This window comes from Botryllus schlosseri, chromosome 8, assembly GCF_051294905.1.
Source record: "Botryllus schlosseri isolate E-star chromosome 8, Bs_hap1, whole genome shotgun sequence".
Taxonomy (NCBI): Eukaryota; Metazoa; Chordata; class Ascidiacea; order Stolidobranchia; family Styelidae; genus Botryllus; species Botryllus schlosseri.
In genome coordinates, this window is record NC_137243.1 from 875898 (window position 1) to 897902 (window position 22005).

Here is a 22005-nt window from a genome sequence, read left to right on the forward strand (position 1 = left end):
ACACAGGGCTCTGATGATTTGTAGTAAAGTCAAACTTGATTCTGAATTGGAGAACATTCGGTCAATCTTTCAGTCAAATGGTTATCCTGATCATATCATTAAAATGACCATAGATCGTAAACTCAAAGATTTCAGAAAAGTTAAACCGTTTGGACCTAGAAAATGTCCTGTTTATTTGCATCTTCCTTGGATTGGGAAAGTGTCCAACAGGTTTGAAAAACAAATTAAATCGTCAGTGAGCCATTGTTTTTCACAAGTAGAACCTCAGATAATCTTCATGACGAAATCTCTGATGCCTGCAACGCAAAAGGATGTGCTACCTGCGACAAATCAAAGCAACATAATATATGAATACACGTGCCGATGTGACAGTCGGTATGTAGGTCGCACGTCTCAGCGCTTGCAGCAAAGAATTCGCCAGCATGTCCCACGGCAAATTAGAATAAATAATGTTTCTCCAACTCCTTCATCGCAGTCTGTTGACACACTGCGTGATTATGATCAAGTTACTGCTTGTAATTCGGCTATTGGACAGCATCTCTTATCCCATCCAGAATGTGCTGATCATTACAATGACAGTCAATTTTCTATACTTGCTCGTGGCCGTTCTCTGTTTCATTTAAAGGTCCTGGAATCTACGATCATAAAGCTACGAAAGCCGATTCTCTGTCGCCAGAAGGAACGCCTCTACACTCTTGGAATATTTCATTAATGTTATGTGTTGTGTTTTCGGTTATTTATAACCGAATATGTACTCGTTAACGTTTGTTTTGTACCGTTACTACCGTATCTAGCCCGTCTACTAGTTGTTTGTTTTTGTTATTATTACGTCATACAGACAAAATAGTTCTTACATTTCGAATTTGATTCACCCCATCACTAACGTTCGCTACTGATGAGAGTTAGTCGAAAAGCTTTTAGCGAATAAATTAACAATATGAAGTTATTGTTTCGCGTTATTCTGAAGTTCTGTACCACAAATCACTTGTTCAAATACTTTCGCAAAAGGTACAGTGACCAACAATTGGAGATCCTTAATAAGTTGGTCAGAACTCGGGGGAAAATTCGAAATCTACGGTATCATGTAGCCTTTCTTAAGGCTTGTATAAAGAAAAGAGTTGTACCAAAGTTTCTGAAGACGAGGATAGAGAAATCGCGTGCTCGCATCAACTCCAGGATTGAGAGTGCATTTTTACATGATGAGATCGAGAACAGCGTAAAAGAGATGAGTACCGTAACTCAGCGTTGTGCCAAGCTTAAGCAGCAGGCAGTGCAGTTTCTATCTTATTTTGACCTGATACGGTTTTGTCGTTATATGGCCAAAATTGATGCACGTAAAGAGGATGAGAAGGTACGGCAGAATGAGCGTAACATCAGCTTGCTTCTCAAGACACGATACGGTACCAAGGCAGTTGCTGGTAGTAAGGTTATTACCAACTTATCGGACTATGAGCTGAGTGACACAGAAGAGTTGGTACTATCTCTTGGTCTGGATTTTTCTGTGCCACCGACAGAAATCAAGCGTGAGGAAGTCTTTGCTGAATTTGAGGTATTACTTGGACAATTGTCACATCATCACCAGAAATTTGATGATGAAAGCAGAGCAAAGGAACACAGTGAGAAAATTGTGGCCCTTAAAGCCAAACTAAGTAGCTTAGCGCATGGTTTTTGTGGAACTCCAATCGACAGAAGTGATTTCACGATGACTTCCGATTGCTACAGGAGCATCAGATCCCTGAAATCCAATAAGTCAATTCACATAACCAAACCTGATAAAGGATCTGGTGTAGTCATTTTGAATAAGTGTGACTACATTTCTAAAATGGATTTAATTCTCGGCGACAAGTCTAAATTCGAAATCCTTGGCCCTGCGTGCGACAATGACAACACCTCCAAGATAGAAGCTCGTATTCAGCGTCTACTATTGACCCTCAAGAAGGCGGGAAAAATCTCTTCTGCTGAATACGACGACATCAGACCCACTGGCTCCATTCGACCACGTATGTATGGTCTTCCGAAGACCCATAAATCGAATGTACCCTTACGTCCGATACTATCGATGGTTGGATCAGCGTATCACAAAGTCGCGAAGTGGATTGCGAGATATCTTGAGCCGGTGAGTTTGTTCTATGGTGGTAACTGCATTCGTGACTCGTTCACATTTGCTGATACCATTCGTAATGTTGATCTCGATGAGTCCGAAATCTCTATGTGTTCGTTTGATATATCTAGTTTATTCACGAACGTGCCAGTTCAAGAGACTATAGAGATTTGTGCCAATGAACTCTATGGTGGTGTCCTTCCATCTCCTCCATTCTCAAGGTCTTCTTTTGTTAAATTAATGCGATTGATCACTTGTGATGTCGAATTTAGTTTCAATAACACCATATATACACAGATCGATGGTGTTGCAATGGGATCGCCGCTTGGTCCCATTCTGGCTAACATTTTTGTGGGGTATTACGAAAAACGGTTATTCGAAGATATTGATCGACCATTAATGTATCAAAGATATGTTGATGACACCTTCGCCATATTTGAAAATGAATCCCAGTGTGATTTGTTTCTGAGCAAATTGAATGGTCTTCACCCATCACTGAAATTCACAATGGAAAAAGAGGTCAATAATTCATTAGCATTCCTTGATGTTGTAGTGGAAAAGACGGGTGCTAATTTTGTTACATCAGTTTACCGTAAGCCTACATTCAGTGGGCAATACATTTCGTGGGATTCTTTCTGTCCAGTAAAACGTAAAGTAAATTTGATAAGAACTCTGGTACACAGGGCTCTGATGATTTGTAGTAAAGTCAAACTTGATTCTGAATTGGAGAACATTCGGTCAATCTTTCAGTCAAATGGTTATCCTGATCATATCATTAAAATGACCATAGATCGTAAACTCAAAGATTTCAGAAAAGTTAAACCGTTTGGACCTAGAAAATGTCCTGTTTATTTGCATCTTCCTTGGATTGGGAAAGTGTCCAACAGGTTTGAAAAACAAATTAAATCGTCAGTGAGCCATTGTTTTTCACAAGTAGAACCTCAGATAATCTTCATGACGAAATCTCTGATGCCTGCAACGCAAAAGGATGTGCTACCTGCGACAAATCAAAGCAACATAATATATGAATACACGTGCCGATGTGACAGTCGGTATGTAGGTCGCACGTCTCAGCGCTTGCAGCAAAGAATTCGCCAGCATGTCCCACGGCAAATTAGAATAAATAATGTTTCTCCAACTCCTTCATCGCAGTCTGTTGACACACTGCGTGATTATGATCAAGTTACTGCTTGTAATTCGGCTATTGGACAGCATCTCTTATCCCATCCAGAATGTGCTGATCATTACAATGACAGTCAATTTTCTATACTTGCTCGTGGCCGTTCTCTGTTTCATTTAAAGGTCCTGGAATCTACGATCATAAAGCTACGAAAGCCGATTCTCTGTCGCCAGAAGGAACGCCTCTACACTCTTGGAATATTTCATTAATGTTATGTGTTGTGTTTTCGGTTATTTATAACCGAATATGTACTCGTTAACGTTTGTTTTGTACCGTTACTACCGTATCTAGCCCGTCTACTAGTTGTTTGTTTTTGTTATTATTACGTCATACAGACAAAATAGTTCTTACATTTCGAATTTGATTCACCCCATCACTAACGTTCGCTACTGATGAGAGTTAGTCGAAAAGCTTTTAGCGAATAAATTAACAATATGAAGTTATTGTTTCGCGTTATTCTGAAGTTCTGTACCACAAATCACTTGTTAAAATAATTTAACATTCTTCTCAGATCGGAAATCGAGGCCAGGTCTCCCTCGCGATTACCAGGGATTATACCATTATCCCTGCCCAGTGCCCATGCAGCCACGACGTGGCAACGACCGGCCGGCTCTATATCGGCATTGTCATACACCGGTAATTGGTTTCATATCGTCATACCTGCTGCCTGTTACATCAGTTAGAGAGCTTTTAAGTCACATATGCTTGTCTGCATGCCATATCTTAAATATTGACACAATTATGTAGCAAACCTCCAAAAATATTCTCTTTACACCTAAGAATTTGTGGTGGCATACTATAGTAAGGCACGTTACACAATTGAACATTAGTGATCTACCCTGTCAAATCACAACAGGAACAAACTTTATACCTATGCTAAACAGTTGCGAGATGCTTCAATGCATATTTACACAAGCTAACTCAGCAAACGATTCGTTTTCACAGTGGGCCGATTTCGACTAATAAATAACCGACGTGGTTCATCACTATTATATAGCAGCAGTTGACAAGACACTGCGATAGGTATAATACTTTGCAACATGACAGAAATTGCATTATAGGCGTTACAAACAGGGGGTGTCAAACATACGGAACGCCGGACGATTTCATCCAAACCGCGAAGCAATTCTGAGTGGACTGGTAATGCTTGACTTGCACATTTCTAACAAATTTTGAGATCCCATACTTCCCACACGGCAGCAAATGACAAGATAATAGGCCACATCATAACCATTCGACAGCAGTGCTGTGGATTCACTCTAGTTACCATCAGGAACAAGGGGGTAACAATGACATCTAATTCCGAAAACGCAAAGAAGTGTACAAAGAGTTCAGATTTTAATGGAAAATGAGCCAAAATGTAATTTAACACAGAATTTAAAAGCCAAAACGAAACCGTTATGCGCAAGTCACGAGGAGAATATAGTGGTTACACAAGTGTATAGTCCAAATATATGTGGTCGCACTGCTGTACTCTCACAGCGCATACGCAGAGTAAACACCAGATTACGGCTATATCAAAGGACGCAGAGATATATGTCAACTTTTTTCGTCGTTAGAGTCACTGTTTTTGCGGTTAATACTTGTAATCAATCGACCAATCATCAGAGTTTTGCCAATTCCGTTGTCCGAATTAGAAACGGATATCATAAGCTGGTCGTCGTCAATTCCCTAATTTCCAAAATTAAGAATGAAAGTCGGTTGTGCCGATTTTTATAACAGGATGGAAATTTGAATCTGTGAGCAGAGGTGGCCAGTAGCGAAGTACTTCTACAACTACAAGGCACGCTCTTCGGAGTGTTGATTTTCGATTGCCAATTAGTGAATGCTTCCGCAGTCCCTTTTCAATACATGTATGTTGATGTATTTTCTCCTTCATTTGCTACTATCGCTCGCAATAAACGGAGCTTTCGCTTCAATGGTGACGCCGATATGCAGGATCGTATTTCTGCACTACGAGCATGGACCAGCAAGCCAGCAAGCAGAACGCGGTAGCTGCTAAGCTCCCAACGTTTTGGGCAGAGGAACCACAAGCTCGCCTTGAAAGGAGTTGTGGAACGCAAAATCTCCTTTACGAACGCAGAAATTACGTTGCTCAAAATATCTGGACTCTGTTGTTGTCTCGCTCACAGACCGCGATTCCTCGGTCTGTCAAAAGGCAAACTCCATTCGGCGACTTCATCTGTCCCAACTCAGAACCCTCGCGCCCGAAGCAAGAAACGTGAAAATCTGAACCCGGTCGTGACGATAATGTTGCCGTGGTCATCTGTGGCGATCCCTTGTGGAGTCTTGAACTGCGATTCGTTCGTTCCTTTCGTTCCAAACTGGAAAAGATGGCGGCCGTCGTGTGAGTCAAAAACTTCAACTCGTTGATTGCCGGAGTCACTGACAACGACCTGAAAAAGGTCAAAGATAACGACAGATCATATGCGACTCGCCTACTCTGCCGTTTGAAGTCACGGAAAGATAATGCGTGAGATAATGAGCTGCTCCCCAGTCCCGGCAGGCAGGTCGGCTGGATCAACAGAGAACGGATCGGTCATGTAGGCACAGCATTTCACAGGGACGTACCTTTGCCACGACGGCGACGACGGCTTCAAAGACTCAAAATCCACCCCACCTGAAGTTGAGAACCACTGAGCTATACCAAAGAACGTACTATCAACTTGCTACTCAATTTCAAGCATCGCAGCAGTAGTTGGAAAGACATGTCATTACGAATTTAAGTAGAATTCGAAAATGAAGGTCTGAAAGTATTCAAGTAGTTTGAAAAAGTCGATTTGAAGAGCAAAAACAGCAACAACGCACATCTAAACATGCATCAACCTGCCAAAATCTGAAATGAAACGAACGGAATGAGGTCACTGCAAACGCAATTCAGTGGCAGCTATTTTTTTCGTTTAGGTGTGGGCCTTTTGTTCGTAGTTTACTCACAGGCGTTGACGACCTTCGACGGAGCGGTTTTCTTTTCCATCATGTTCTATCTGATGATTATCACGCTCGGATTGGACAGCACGGTGAGTCTGCTGATCACTATCTTACACGAAAACGTAAACTAACCGACTCGGAATCGTATCGCGATTATAAATCCCATACCTATACCTACGTTCCTGCGCATGCATAATTTGGATTAGAATGTCGTATTTGATATGAATAAGCCTGAGATAGGCACCGGATTGACGTAGCACGGGTGCATATCTCACGCATTATCTCCGAACCAAACTTCCGAACGAACTTTCCTTCCTCCGAGAAAACTTGGAACTCGGTGATTTTTCCTTCGTCGTTTCCTGAATTAAAATCGTCGTTAACTTCATCGACAGCTGTGACGTCACGCACATGTCACCTGATCTTTTGCTACCGAACTTCCGAACTAACTTTCCTTGTCCGTCGAATGTTTGGATTCGATGATTGTCGAAGTCCGAAGCTACAATCCATGTGACGTCACACACACGTCAACCACATGATCGAATTGATCTTTTGATGTTCCCGAAGACTCCTGTCCGTTGACGTCTGGAAGCACGAATGTTCGAAACAAAACAAACCCGCGAACCTGAATCCGATGGTTGTAAGTCGATCACGATATCGTCAGCGGCCGTTGAGCAAATGCCAAATGGACAATTCATCTGCCCTGCGTCATCACCTTTCTTCCCGAAATATCTGCGAATGCGATTTAGATATGTTTCAACTTTTCACCGCAGATACACGTTTCATGACGACATGAAATCATTCACTTTTCTGGTTGTCCATATCGCCGCAAGGCTTCTATGACGTGGCTGTTTGAATCCGTTCCGTGGTCGATGCCACCTGGAGTAATAACACTAAATCGAAACCAGAGGCTCTTAAAGTATGGGTCGCGACGGCACTAGAGAGATCTTTTAATATGTATGTAACATTTGTTGCATTTCATGCAACAGGAAAAATTCGTCGCGCTTCGCGCGATATCCTCTGGATAATTAGTATATTTCTGGGATCGCTGTGTTGAATACTACACCCAATAAGCGAGACACGCAGCAAATAGGCCTACGGCTTGATCATGGGAATGTGCGGACCTTTGTATTACAAAAATTGGTTTGTAGTAATGATAAGATTTGTCCGAAATTTGTTTTTCTGGAAACACGGTTGGAGACCGATATGATGCTTTAGTGTAGGGGCGTGACCCCAGCGGGTGTGGGATTATGATACACAGATATTCCGAGCCAAACCCCTTCCGCGCCGGGACATGGAGGCATGAGGTTTTGGCCAGCATGCGGCGCGCAAAGTGCGGTCAACGTCAAAAAGGGCTGTGGCGATAATACCCTGGCCAAAATTGACCGTCGCTGGGTGGCCAAATCCTTCGATATTGATATGTCCAATGTCCATTCATCGAAATGGTCGGCACCGAGTTGTCCAATCTTTCAATCTCAGTAGACAGTATAGTACAAACGCATTAAAAATGCGACCCACCAGAGGAAATAATGTACGCCAATTTGAAGTATCGTGCGTCAGACATATTTCATAGAGGTGCGTTGCGTACAACTATGCTCTCTAATGTCTTCACGTTCTCTATATGTCCCACATGCTCGAACATCATAGCATATACTATAAAATATAAATTCTTTTAGATGCGTGAGGCTTGGGTCGCGACATGCCATTAAAACTCAGATTTGGGTCGCGGTCTGAAAAGTTGAAGTACCGCTGATCTAAACGGAATCGTTTAGAACAGGGGTCTCAAACTCAAATATGCTCACGGGCCAATTTATCAGTTTTAGATGACACCGCGGGCCGCAGCATCAACAACAGGGTAATTCAATCTATTTCTAAGTACATCGAAATGTGATTTGCTATTGTAATATTCACGCCTGGCACGAAAAAAATACATTTTTTTAATATTTGAATAAAATTTATGTTGTACTTGGCATAATTTGTCAAAATTATTATGTTATATAAACCATGCGAGAGGACAAATGAATAATGCAATCGTAAAATCAGTCGCGCTATAATTCTGCAGCTGGTGGACATTTGACGTGACACATTTATGGGTAGAATATTTTACAATCTAACAAAGATTAATCTGATATCAGAGCATTGGAGCAGTTTAGCCTAATTCCGGCTTCGGGCATGCTCCTGATAAGTAGGCTATTGATCATGCCACTGGCAAAGTCAAATTAAATCAGCGCTAGATTTACCTTCGAATATTGGAACAGATCGATAACAGCTTAAATATAATAGTTTATGTGCCCTAGTATCAGAAATGTTCAATCGCCGAACAATCCAATGGTGTTATACAATTGTTAAGCGTACAACTACTGTACCCGCGATCTTTTACTGACGATAATAACACGGGTAAAGAGTCCCAAGATGGAGGGGGTAGCAGAATGCCAATGGTTGCCATATCGATATTGACAAACTGAAAATAACGAAAAGTAAGTAAAAGTAGACCAGAAAATATTACGAAGTAGAAGTAGCGGAAAGCTACTTGAGTACTTCAAAAAAGTAGAAGTATACTTCGTTACTGACCACCTCTGTTCTTATTACGTCAGGAATGATCAATTCGGAAGCTACCAGTATAGCACGGGCAGTGGGATTTATTAAGCCTCCAGGGGAAAAGTTTTACACGATTATCGGGATGTTTGAACTCGCACTGTTACGTGCCGACTCGTATTTGGCATATCGACGAAACCGGAATTACCAATGTCAAAAAACTTGGCAACATCATTGCGACCAAAGGTGCAGGGGAAATTGGTATATGACGAGCGGAGAAAAAGGGTAAACTGTCACGATAATTTGCGCAACGAATGCGGCGGGATCATACATACCACCTATGATTTGCCCAGAAAACGAATGGAGGAGAGGCTAATAAGAAATGCTTCCACTGGAGCAATTGGCCACTGCACTGCAAACGGCTTGACCGAAAAAGGAAGTTTATTAGTTTGGCTAAAACGTTTCGTTGCAATTGCAAAACCTACAATTGATGAAAAATATTTAATCATCATGGATGTTAACCATATATAGCCATAACACCCTTGCTACAATCGACTATGCCCGTTTGAACGGAATCGAACTTTTGACATTACCACCTCACAGCACCCGCACAATGCAACCACTAGATAAAACGTGTTTTTTTTAACTCTAAAATCAATTTGTAATTCCTTAGTAGACAATTGGACGGTCACAAACCCAGGAAACAGGGTCCAATTTTTCGACATGGCAGAGATTTTTGCTGTTGCTTACAAGAGATGTGCGACGGTATAGAAATCCGTCAATGGTTTCAGAGCCTGTGGACTTTGACATTCAATAAATACATTTTCTTGGACGAAGTCTTCACTGCGTGCGACCTGATCGATGAGCCATACCCACATGCCAGATATGCTGTCAGCTGCGAAGGTAATTCCACCGCTACCGACCGAAGTGGAAGGAACTGATACCAACACGGATTGTGAGGTGGTTAAATCAACTCTCATATCTTCAAGTTCAAACAGTTCAGAGGCACGAGCAGCAATAGATGAGCTATGTTCGCTGGTGAAATCAGCCACAAAACGAAAAAGATCTATATAAGCAGAAAACTCCAAAGTGCTCACGTCATCACCTTATAAAAACGCTCTGCAAAAAAGATTAAGTTACCAAAGCCGGTTACCCAGAGATCGAAAATTTAGAAAGTGCCTAAGAATAAATATATCCACCCAAAAAACACAACAGATAACAAGGAATTGCCTTGCTTAATTTGTATTGAGCCGTTTCGTGATAGCAGGCCCGGGGAAAATGGATTCAGTGTCTGAATTGCCATTTGTGGGCAGTTGGGCACATCAAGAATGTACGCTTGGAGATCGCCATTTTATTTGCCAAAATTGCGATTCTGCAGAAGACGACCTTTCTGACTGATCACAGCACAATATTTGCCTTTGTACGTCTGATTTTCGTTCATCATTAGACTGTGCTGCGTTTGAAAATAATTTTTCAAAGGTCAAAGATGTTTTAACTGTTTTTGAATCAATTGTTTGCGCTGAACTCAAAAATGCAACAAGGTTTTCTCAATCAGGTCAAGTTTGTTCTCCACGGCATATTCAAATATGCTAACGTTTGGTCATTATTCTACACCAAGAAACTAATTTCTGTGATAGCTTGATTGGGTATGCATGTTGTAAATTTTTTCAAGATGGTATTTTCATTTGAATTCAAGGTTTCTGCCATGACAGCCGTTTTATATACTACTAAAATATAATAACACAGTTGAAATAGAGGCACTTAAAACTAACCAAGAAAGCATAATTTTGTTCAATGGCGCTCAACCTACCAGAAGAAGGTATACGTTAGGGTACCATACGTCCTCTTTTAAGAGGATTTGTCCTCTTTTTTGAATTTCTGGAAAGTGACCTCGGAGGACGCTCTTTTGTCCTCTTTTTTGAGATTTCGTCCTCTTTTATGAAAATTTAGGTCATATTTAGAGCAAAATGCGGGTGATATGCCTTAAATTAGCACAGCAGTGACGCTCAAACGGTATTTTGAGCTCTGAGCGAAAAGTTGTCCTTTTTTTTAGTAAACTGATCACAAAGTGGGAAAAATTCACCGATTTTTGAGAATTCTTCTCCGGTTTTGCAAGTCTCAAATTTCTGAAAAAGTGTCCTCTTTTTAGATTTCCAAAATATGGTAAGCCTAGTATACGTTGATATGTTACACTATAGTCACGTAAACACTTTTAACATCAGAAATGTGTTTTAAATGCGAAATCTTTGCCAACATCAATGTGGGAAGTGTGAAATGAAAACGAAGTATTCAAAATAATTTAACAAAGAAAATGTTGTGCGGAACATGAGGACAAATTAAACTAATACTGATACTGATATTCCGACGATAAATACAATGACAATACATGATGTAGGCCTAAATGATTTATGCTGACAATAGATGTCACTTCAAAGATTTTCTTCTATGTGTGGAGTTATGTGGATCCTCTTTAAGCACAAACGGTGATCTGCAAACATGTTTAAATCCCTGTATCCTTGATACCTTTCTTACATCTGGCGAAAGTCTTGGTGTAATCTCTCTTCTTGTTATTCGCTGCAATCACCACAGTTGACTGGAAAAGTAATCCTAATGAGAAGTCAGAAATTGCATTTTCACAGACATCGGGGCTCCAAGGGATTGAAATCTTTCAAGAATCTCTTTGACCTGTCCTTCATAATCAGGGCTTCTATGCTTTCCGGGGAAGTTTAAAATGATTACTCAAAAAGCTGCCCATGGATGGTCATTTTTCTACTGCACCCATGTGTGCAGTGAAACCTTCATCTTTGATCAGTTCACAGATCAGTGGCCTATGCCCAAAGGTGATAATAATCCTGAAACTTCTTTACAGTATACTATAGGGCAGTGGTTCTCAAACTTTTTTAGACACGACCCCCTTTTTGATAATGGAAAATTTCGAGCCCGCCTGCTCGTGATATTACGAAATATTAAAGAGAGAAATCAGATTGCTAGCAATCGCAACGGATAGTTTGATGGCATTGAAGGTTATGGCTATTGAGGAGAGAATTCTCAAATACGAAATTAGGACAATAGACAATGGATATACCATGAGCTGGAGGTAAATCGCGCGAGGCGCGAAAAATTTCAGTTAACAGCGGCTTCGCGCCCCCCTTCAGATGCTTTCGCGTTCCCCACTTTAAGAACCACTGCTATTGGGAATGGTCGTCGTCATAATTGAAATATCTTCTAAACTTTTCATCAAAGCATGGTTGCTAAATCCTTTTTATGACGTCACAATTCTCAATCGCATAACGCTGAAAACTGCAGTTTTCGAAAATTCAAATGCAATTTGCCAAAAATCTAGACCTGATTGAAGAAAAAGGATAACAGTTTTGGATTCAGCATCAAAAAGTACACTAAGAACTGTCAATAATTTAGTAACCCTAAAATTAACGCAACACAGTGTTCAGACATGGGGTGATTACTTCATGAATGTAATCGATTGCGATTACGATTACTTCTGAATGACGCGATTACGATTACGATTACAGCAAAATCAGGAAGTAGGCGATTACGATTACGATTACATTGGAAAAGTAATCACGATTACTCACGATTACATTTATTTTGCATCTTAGAAGCTATGTTGGAAGACAATATATGGATTGCGCTGAAAAGGCCTAATGAGATAACAAACTCCCTTTAAAAAAGATGCGTCATTTGTTTGCTACGTCATAATGTACCCATTGCCCATTTTCATAAAGGTCAATTTATCGCGCCCAACGATTTGCATTCTTGCCAAAGCCATGACTGCCGCACCCCAAATTTCCCAATAGGATGGAGAGCGAGCTCGAAGGCGGCTCAAAAAGTATTTCGTACACTAACATAAGTTATAGAGTATTTTCGAGAGATCTAATTAACTTGAAAATCCTCTCTAGATCAATGATTCCCAACCGCGGGTCCGAGAGCTCCATGCGGCTCTCAGCTAGTCTACTTGCAGCTCTCATTGACGTTCGAAAATCCAACAAAAATAATTTAAAAAAATACAATTCATAACGAACAAAAAATTGATATTCGAAAATTTCACTTGCTTGGCTTGGAATCTGTAGTTTATAATTATGGGCGAAGACCAATTCCTCTGGTGTCGAGTAGCGATTCTCTACTCAGCAACGATTTCGTTACTCAACTCACGTCAAAAAGTATGCTCACACTCAAATGCGTTTGGACTGGCACTCAAATTTAAGTCAGTCCATAACCAGACTTAATTAAGTGCAGGTGGTGTTACAACACGTTTCACAACGCTATCTGACCAGCAAACCAAGGGATTATTTGACTTGTTTGTTAAGTTCAACGGTCGCATTGACGGAATGAATGCTTTTTTACCCATGATGAAAATGTTTTCAAGTCCTATTGTAGCTAATGTGGCCGCTGACGCTGACCCTATAGTACTTTACAACTTGAGTTGCTAGACATGCAGTCAGATATGAAGTCATGACAGTTTCTTTGTGCGTCTCACGAAAATTTTTCTTTTAGTCTGCTACGTTTGAGCCACTACAATATCTTTTGATTATATAACAAACCGGAGGTCACGAATTAAGAACATACACTAAAGTAATTATAACAAGAAACCAGAGGTCATAATTATGAATTACGTTCCCCCAGCTCCACAGGTCGGTAATTGTGTGGCGAGATAGCGCAGTGGTATAATCCACGGTTGCGGGTTCGAGTCTGACCGAGGTCGACTTCAGAATTCCTACCTAAGTGTTGTAGGTTTATCTAGGCTCCTCCTTGCCGCCTCGTCTGCGTAAGCGGTGTCTTACAAAAAGCTTAGAAATGGCCCGTGCTACAAGTCGGCAGATACGGAATCAAAAATGCAGAAAATCGGCCTGGTGTAAATGACCGATGTAGTCGACAAACACCATGATTACCTCAAACAAATAAACTCTACATGTATATCTGACCATCGGGGGGATGAGAGAGGAATAAAAATTATTAGTAATTTATTGCAATTATTAAAATTATTGACGAAACTCAGTCTTCAACTTGAGATTACCACACTATGGGGGCTAAAGACCAACGTTTGGGCTGGGCCGCTGGGGGACGAATTGGTCCTGGCTCCAGCTAGGGGAGACCGGGGACAAATGTAACTAGGGGCAAATGTAACAATCGACCTCACCGCTAGTAGGGTGGATAAATCGCCTTGATATTTTGTGTGCGCATGTGGTAGTTATCTCTCCTAACATATCTGAAGTTACGTTGAGATACGATGCGACACTCCGAAATAACTTGAAAAAAAGAAATTTTGGACACTTGAGTAAATATTTTCTGATCTGGAATAATTTGTTCAGACGAATAATACCTCAAGTGGTTACAACGTAATATATGCAGCTGGCACAATGTTACCGCAGTCTACCTTGATGATAGAAAAACTAGGACTTGCATCGCCGGAAAGGTACCATACTGAGACACTAATCATGGTCGAGCGTGTCAGGGGCAAACGTAACACTCTGTTACTTTTGCCCCGTTACAACATCTTTTCAATGCTGAATATCTTTGTTCATATGTTGGTATAACCATTTATCTACTGCAGATGAATCTTGAAACAGCCAGAAGTTCAATACCAGAACAGATAATACCTTGCCATACCAATTCTAACATGATCATCTGTCGGAATGGTCATACAGCAGTGGTTATGTGAATCTTACGGTTCGGTTATTTCCGTGATTCTACCATCCTTTCTCATGTCGATCGACTTTTGGTGTCGCGACCTTCAGTGGTGACTTATAAGAACTTGCCCATGACTGAATCCTCATCCTCTGACTTTGAGCATGGCCCAATAACATTTTGTCATTTGTTGTGAACAATTTATTTTAATTTCGTACAGAACAGGAGAATGCCATTAGCTCTGACTTCACAAAATGTTGTGTCCTCGTTTTGCTACACTAACATCGGCGCATTCAACCAAAATATTTTAGCCAGGTCGGTTTCGCACCTTCGCAGGTGACCCACTGCCCAACCCATTGTGCACGCTGAACAACAGCACCTTGGTAGAAGATGCCTAATATGTGTAGGGAGATGATGGAATGAATGTGGTTCTTGTACAATTTGAGCTCATGAAGAAGGCACGAAGGGTGATATTGTATTTAAATGCCAAAATGCTATGGGGCGTAGCCGGGAAGCCTTCAAACTTCTATTTCTTTAGCTTGATGCAATAATACAAGTTATGGTCCCGTTTTCGTTGTTCATTTTGTTCGTTTTCACTTATAAATAACTCTGTTATAATTGCCCCGCATGCGTGGTACAATTGCCCCTGGGTACGGGGCGATTGTAACATTTGAGCGGCGATTTTCGCGACCCAAAATCTCCATGATTGAGTGCTGTTGATTGAGTTTCATTTTAGTTTCTATATAAACTATCGAGTTATTTGCTTCCTTATATAAAACTTTGGAAATGAAATTTCCACGAGAACAACACGTAATGTTGGAAAATCCAAAAAGTGTTACAATTGTCCCCGGTCTCCCCTACAACCCACGCTAACATGATATATAAGCCCATGGCGGCAGGTCCCAATGTTGAATAAAAAATTATGAAATAACGATAGGCGCCCGTCTCAAGTAGAGTCGTATGATAAGACGAAGTGAACATAAAATTCTGCCTTCAACTTAATACAGGTATTGTACTGCAAGCTGCCGTTACGAGAAACGGCAAAAACGGCTCGGTTATGATATATATAGCACCAGATGTTGATTTTTACTGGTTCGTTGTGGAAACGGCAATGTTTTAATTGACGAGTTCAAATCTTTGTCCAGTGTACGTACGTACTCGTACTGGATAGGCCTACTGCTCGCCAAGCAGCAACGGTCAAACTGCGTTTAAGCATAACCAAGTATCAACTTCAACACACAAGTCCCTATTTTAAACTAGGCAGAGCGGAGATAAATTATACTGCTGTGAGGTAGTGGCGTGTGGAACTTGTTTATAACCTAACATACAGCACGGCGGGTGTTCTTACAATCACACTAATGTACGACGTACGTACATCGAATATCTATTTACTGTGGATACTTCTAACACAATGACGCGCAAAGTTAATAGGCTGCTTCTGACGTAATAATGAGCAGTGGCATTAGAAAATCAGACGTTTGTGCTATCACCAACCTGGTATAATATATTTTCCTTGTTCACGAATGTTCAGTTTATGTCATAGTCCTTGTACACATAAAAAGAAATCGTTCATTCACAAAAAAATCGATTAGATATGGGAAGTAGTCGATTACGATTACTTCGGAATTTTTTCGAATGTAATCGATTGCGATTACGATTACTTGAAAATGCTGTAATCGTCGTAATCGATTACGATTACTAATCACGATTACCCCATGTCTGACAGTGTTATCAGTTGGTTTTTGTTCATTACAAGTTTGGTTTGCAACATTTTTACAAAATACGGTTAATAGTGGGCGTGTAAGCATATATAGGAATGAAAAAGAAATCGATAACAGAGTATCAGTGGGCAAATTGTAAGACCTGGTGGGGCAAAACGCCTTCGTGCATGTCCACATTCAAGTCGAAATACAAGCAATTACTATACTAAATGAATACTAGTCAATCCTCAAGATTACCGGACCACGAGTCCACGACCGACCTATCGATCTCTCCTTCCATGACATGCCACCCATTTTAGTCGCTTGCTTTTTTTCTATACTATCTTCTTTACTTTTCATTCAGTGTACATGCCTCCTCTTTACATCGCCTAGGCCTAGGTGGGTGTCTGATTCCATAGACTACTCCCAGTCGCTTCGACACCTTCCTATCTTTTCATTGTATCGCATTTTGACGAACATGGATGAATCATAATTTTACTGCTGATAAACGATACATAAGCTTTCCACACATTCGTCATAGATTAATTGGGTACGACATCTCGCGTTGAAACTATGAAATTCAGACCGACTCGAATGATACGGCGGATTTTCTGGTATCTATCCCTTGCGATAGGCGTTTACCCCACCCTATCCTATATGACCGACACATTGGCGAAGGACTCGGACATTTAATCCGCTGTCGCAAAACCGCTAATGATTGTAGCGATGTAAAATTGCATTCTAAGACATATTCTAATGAAACAATACTTTTGTTTTACGTAATTTTGTAGATGAATTACTGCTAGCAGCACGTTATGCCAAACAAGTTTTACATGTCATGATCTTTTGTTGAGATTCCAAAATAACCCCGTATATATTTTACCATAGTGTCCTATATGGTGTCGACACAAGCAAATCTCACGGTTCAATGAAATTGTATCACGTCACAATTTCCATTTGGCTACAGGCAATTTGACGGTTATCTTTGACCGGCTTGCCGAGCAATAAATTTGATGAATCGGGTATCAATCGAAAGCTGACTCTGCACTGATTACGAAAATATAAATTTTATTCCACTCATGGCCCTGGAACCCCCACAATCAGCCCCAAATTATTCATTGTTGAGTAGATTGTCAGTGTGACGCAACAATGCTGTCTGGCGAAACGAGAGAGAAACTCAAGAGCAAGGATGCGGCCGAGCGGCGAGAGTGGAATCAGCTGACGTCGCGGCAATAGATATGTGCAATCGCGTATTCGCGTCGCAGAGAAACGCTGCGCTGTTGATACTTTTTCTATTTGCTTCGGTACAAGCGAGCACGCCTTATCAGCCTTTCCTTGACTTTTAAGCAGTGTTGCCAATTTAGCGATTTTCGCGCTAGATCTAGCGATTTTTCATCCGGTTTAGCGCCAAAAAATATGAATCTAGCGCCTAGTGATAAATCTAGCGATTTTTTAAAAAGTATTTAGCGATTATTTACCGCTTTTTTACCGAAAATAACCACTAAAGATCAGTTCTGGCTGACGACTGCATTGGCTATACCGGTCACCAGAGTGCTGACTCCGATGATATATAAATATAGATTACTACCTACCGATAGATAGCAGAGATGAGCATGGATTAGGATTAGGTTTTGAAAAAATAGGATTTGTGAAATTTTGTCGGATTTGGATTGGATTTGGATTAGACATTTTTTTCAGAACGGATTAGGATTTGGATTTGATTTACCTATTTTCTGGGAGATTGAAATGTCGTGTGGCGAATGGCGACAAACTTTATTTAGATCAGTTATTAATGTACTTATGGTTACTAAGTTCTCTTGAATCAAGTGAATCGTTGGTTGTGAAAGAAAATTTTCGAATCCCTCCATTGCATAAATTAGTATTTTTTCTGAATTTCCAGTTGGAATCGGATTAGGATTGGACATGGACTTGAATAAGAAAAAGTTATGGATTAGGATTATGATTTGGATTTGAAGGTTCGGATTTGGATTGGATTAGGACATAGAAATTTCAAATCCGCTATCTATGATAAATTTAGATTGTAGATACGCAACTCCTGGCGGTTACGCATGGGCAAACAGTGTCTCTTCCTGCTGAGTAATCTAAAAGAAGCATAGTTGGCAGTGCTACATCTGGCGACCTGAACGCTGAAATTTAATATAATTGGCCATGATCGAAAGATAGTGTCGCAGTGATTTCGAAAATACAAAATAAAATCTCGTCTGGACAATGGAACCATGCACCCCGAAACAGCCCTCAAAGTCTGAAAACTGGCTTATTGCTCCAACAATGGCACCGCCGCAACACAATGAACATAACGATGAACAATTTCGTCCAGCGATTGTTCTTATCAATGCCAATTTCCAGACTTTAGGGGCTGTTTTGAGGTCGCTCCATTGTCTGGTCATTCGTTTAGGACCAGATTAATTACATTTCATACCCCGGGTTGGTCCTCGGATTATTTTCTTAAGGTCTCTACTTATAGTGGCAAACAAACCCGTTTCAACGTCGTGTTGTGTCGGATCAAGTCGCATGTCGTGTACTGTACACGTGTGTCAATCGCATGTCGTGTTCAAGTAGGCCAACTCCAACACAGTTTAGAGAAGAAGTCAAGCGCATAACCACGGTACATCGCATCACGTATTCACAGACGCATCGAGTAAGGCACGCTGATATAGTGAGCGGTTATGCCTGCAAACCTGGTCAGTGTTCACGTACAGTAGGGTTGTTCAGAATTGATCGACTTTCAAAATGTCGTGGTTTTCAGTCCGATTCCCATGCCTTATGCCATAAAAACATATTCTAGGTACTTTTTTTCGTAATTCATCCCTTGCATCCGTGAGCACATTGAGCTGGAAAAATATCGCCTAAAAATAGGGGATTCCCCTAAAATTTGAGTGTCACTATTCGAACTAGGCTAGTAAAACGTCATATATAAGCTGGTTTTATGTAGCTATTGCGGTTGGAGTGCTACATAACCTCACTATAGAAAGTATTGTCAGTTCAGGACACCATTTTCATGTCCCACACTGCCTTGGAACTCCTCAAAACTGCCTAAGACTGATAGTCATTTTGTTGGATGACCTATCCTACACTCCTCAACACTACCCGAGATTGTTCATCAATTGCCGGGATCACCACGTGCAAGAATACAACTGTAAATGTATCATTCACTCACAGCCACATTATAAACATCACATTGTTCAAAGGAAACGAAACAAAAAGGCAAAGAAACAGATCAACTTGGCAAATACTACTTAAATCAGGTCCGGATGAAATGGTTGCTCTAGAGAAATCGGCATATCTGTTCCCGTTATCTTCCACGGCTTGTAAGAGGCTCGCTCGCTGTTCTTTGTCATCTGTTTTGAAAGCATCAAAGTCGGCATTCAATTTCACCAAACGCTCTGCTGCGCCGTTAACTATTTCAACGCTACTCACAAATTCTTGAGCAGTCACGAAATACGAATCAGTATGCCATTCCGAAACTGGAAGACTAAACCAATCATGTTCGACAAGTATAGCATTGAATAGAAACCATGATTCCGGTTCAATTAAAGCAACCATACTCATTGACTCAGAGACAGAGTCAGAGATTAGACTCAGAGGTATAGCCTACCTCTGCGAAATTGTTCAAGGATTGGCATTTGCAGCAATTTAGCAGCCATCGCTTCCTTCACTTTGTCAGGAATCTTTGGTTTAGCCGAGAACATTGTTGATACCACCGTTTCCTCGGTGAGATGCCAATGATGTTCTCGCATCTTTTTATATACTACATCAGCAACTGTGAACTCGCACAATGAAAAGTCTGTCATGCCATGAAGGAATTTAAGATCAAGATACAGTGCGTCACATGCATTACCAGTTTTCAACCAAGCTGGGACATAAAACAGGGCAACTTTCTAATTAACTCTTCAGAATAGCCCATTTGCTCTCTCCACATGAACATTTTTGACAGTACAGCACTTGACTCATCCATCCAGTGCTATTAGTAGCACCAGGCTTGCGAAAACGATTATCAATATATTGGGCAGCTACAATCGCCAAGGTGCCTGTTGCACATTCTCTGTAGTCATTTATTATCAAGACTTCTTTCTGCTTTCCATTATATGGCTTCATCAGTGGAATTATTTCTTGCTTAGCTTCATCAGCTTTGATCGCCAACCAGCTGCATTCATCAAACTGAAGTGTTGTAGAGCTTTTTAATTGATCAAAATCTTTCCACTTCTTGGAAGGTATTAAAATCTGTGTTTTCAGGGCCTGTGGTCGCAGATTCAAACACACTTCACTTCCAGACCTCCCCGGATGACTGGTTCATGAATATGATGGCGACAAGCAGAAATAGAAAGTAGAAAACTTTCCTGTTTATCAATTCTTCAAGTAACAGAACCGCACCTTTATTTTTTCCATTGTTTGAGGGTGTTGTGTCAAACACAAGAGCTCTGACATTATTTGTTAAATTATAAAGTTCCAGCAGTTCAAATGACAGAGCAGCCTGTGCTTTTCCTGTAGCACTCTCCAGAGTTCGATTGCCAAGAAGTTTGCCTTTCTCAAATGCGTTGGAATACGCAGACTATATGCCAGCACTGCCAAGGCCTCAAATTTCCCTCCGAAACGACTTCTAGTGAGCTTTGCATCCCAGTGCAATGCAATGTGCCAAGTTGATCTGTTTCTTTGCCTTTTTGTTTCGTTTCCTTTGAACAATGTGATGATTATAATGTGGCTGTGAGTGAATGATACATTTACAGTTGTATTCTTGCCCATGGTGATCCCGGCAATTGATGAACAATCTCGGGTAGGGTTGAGGAGTGTAGGATAGGTGATCCAACAAAATGACTATCAGTCTTAGGCAGTTTTGAGGAGTTCCGAGGCAGTGTGGGACATGAAAATGGTGTCCTGAACTGACAATACTTTCTATAGTGAGGTTATGTAGCACTCCAACCGCAATAGCTACATAAAACCAGCTTATATATGACGTTTTACTAGCCTAGTTCGAATAGTGACACTCAAATTTTAGGGGAATCCCCTATTTTTAGGCGATATTCTTCCAGCTCAATGTGCTCACGGATGCAAGGGATGAATTACGAAAAAAGTACCTAGAATATGTTTTTATGGCATAAGGCATGGGAATCGGACTGAAAACCACGACATTTTGAAAGTCGATCAATTCTGAACAACCCTAACGTACAGCGATCGCTGCGCAAAGCGATCTGCTTTATCGAAATGCACTGCCGTTTTGTCCCGCTTAGATATGACTATTACGTATTATGAACTAAAAATATGATAAGTGACTTTGGCCCAAGACGAGTAAAATATAGCTGAGAAGAATATATCAATATAATGGTTCAATTTAACACCTTTAGCAATTAATGCAGATTTAGCGCTATTTTTTAGCGCTTTTTTCTCAATATTTAGCGCCATCTAACGATTTTTGACACCAGTTTTAGCGATTTTCTTCCATCCGGAGTTGGCAACACTGCTTTAAGGGTAGAACTGGGTCCACAGAATGTATTAGGGCCCTACCAATTTTCGCGGATTATCCTTCAACTGATAGAGATATTTAGGCTACGTCTAAATTGTCTACATTGGATATGTCACATTATTATGATATCGATTGCCTTAGCCCGCTAGTTGCGTCGGGCTCCAGAGACGCGTGGCGCTGTTGATACTTTCTATAGGCGCTTGGCTAGAAGCGAGCACACATTACCAGCCCTTCCTTGATTTGTAAGGGTAGAACTGGGTCCACAGAATGTATTTGGTCCCTACCAATTTTCGCGCATTATCCTTCAACTGATAGAGATATTTAGGCTACGTCTAAATTGTCTACATTGGATATGTCACATTATTATGATACCGATTGCCTTAGCCCGCTAGTTGCGTAGGGCTCCAGAGACGCGTGGCGCTGTTGATACTTTCTATAGGCG

The 22005-nt window shown here is 40.9% G+C and overlaps 1 protein-coding gene and 1 long non-coding RNA gene across 2 annotated transcripts; both read right to left on the bottom strand.

The window, feature by feature from the left end:
* Nucleotides 1-3252: 3252 nt before the first annotated feature.
* LOC145444633 (uncharacterized) lies at nt 3253-6358 on the bottom strand. Its single transcript, XR_013916727.1, has 2 exons — nt 6216-6358; nt 3253-5901 (listed from the first exon to the last, which is right to left on the bottom strand). It is a non-coding gene; the product is annotated as an uncharacterized LOC145444633 (long non-coding RNA).
* Nucleotides 6359-19218: 12860 nt separating this feature from the next.
* Nucleotides 19219-21262, bottom strand: LOC145444629 (uncharacterized). Its single transcript, XM_080322653.1, has 2 exons — nt 19701-21262; nt 19219-19443 (listed from the first exon to the last, which is right to left on the bottom strand). The coding sequence occupies exons 1-2, from the start codon at nt 19894-19896 to the stop codon at nt 19259-19261; spliced, it is 381 nt and encodes a 126-aa protein (XP_080178779.1). The 5' UTR covers nt 19897-21262; the 3' UTR covers nt 19219-19258.
* Between the last annotated feature and the right edge of the window lie 743 nt (nt 21263-22005).

Bases quoted from the DNA above. Each gene is read 5' to 3' on its own strand.
- LOC145444629 (XM_080322653.1), bottom strand. From the start codon at position 19,896: ATGACAGACTTTTCATTGTGCGAGTTCACAGTTGCTGATGTAGTATAT. The intron at 19,444-19,700 runs GTAGGCTATACC...CTTTCAAAACAG, and splicing joins CCTTGAACAATTTCGCAGAG to ATGACAAAGAACAGCGAGCG.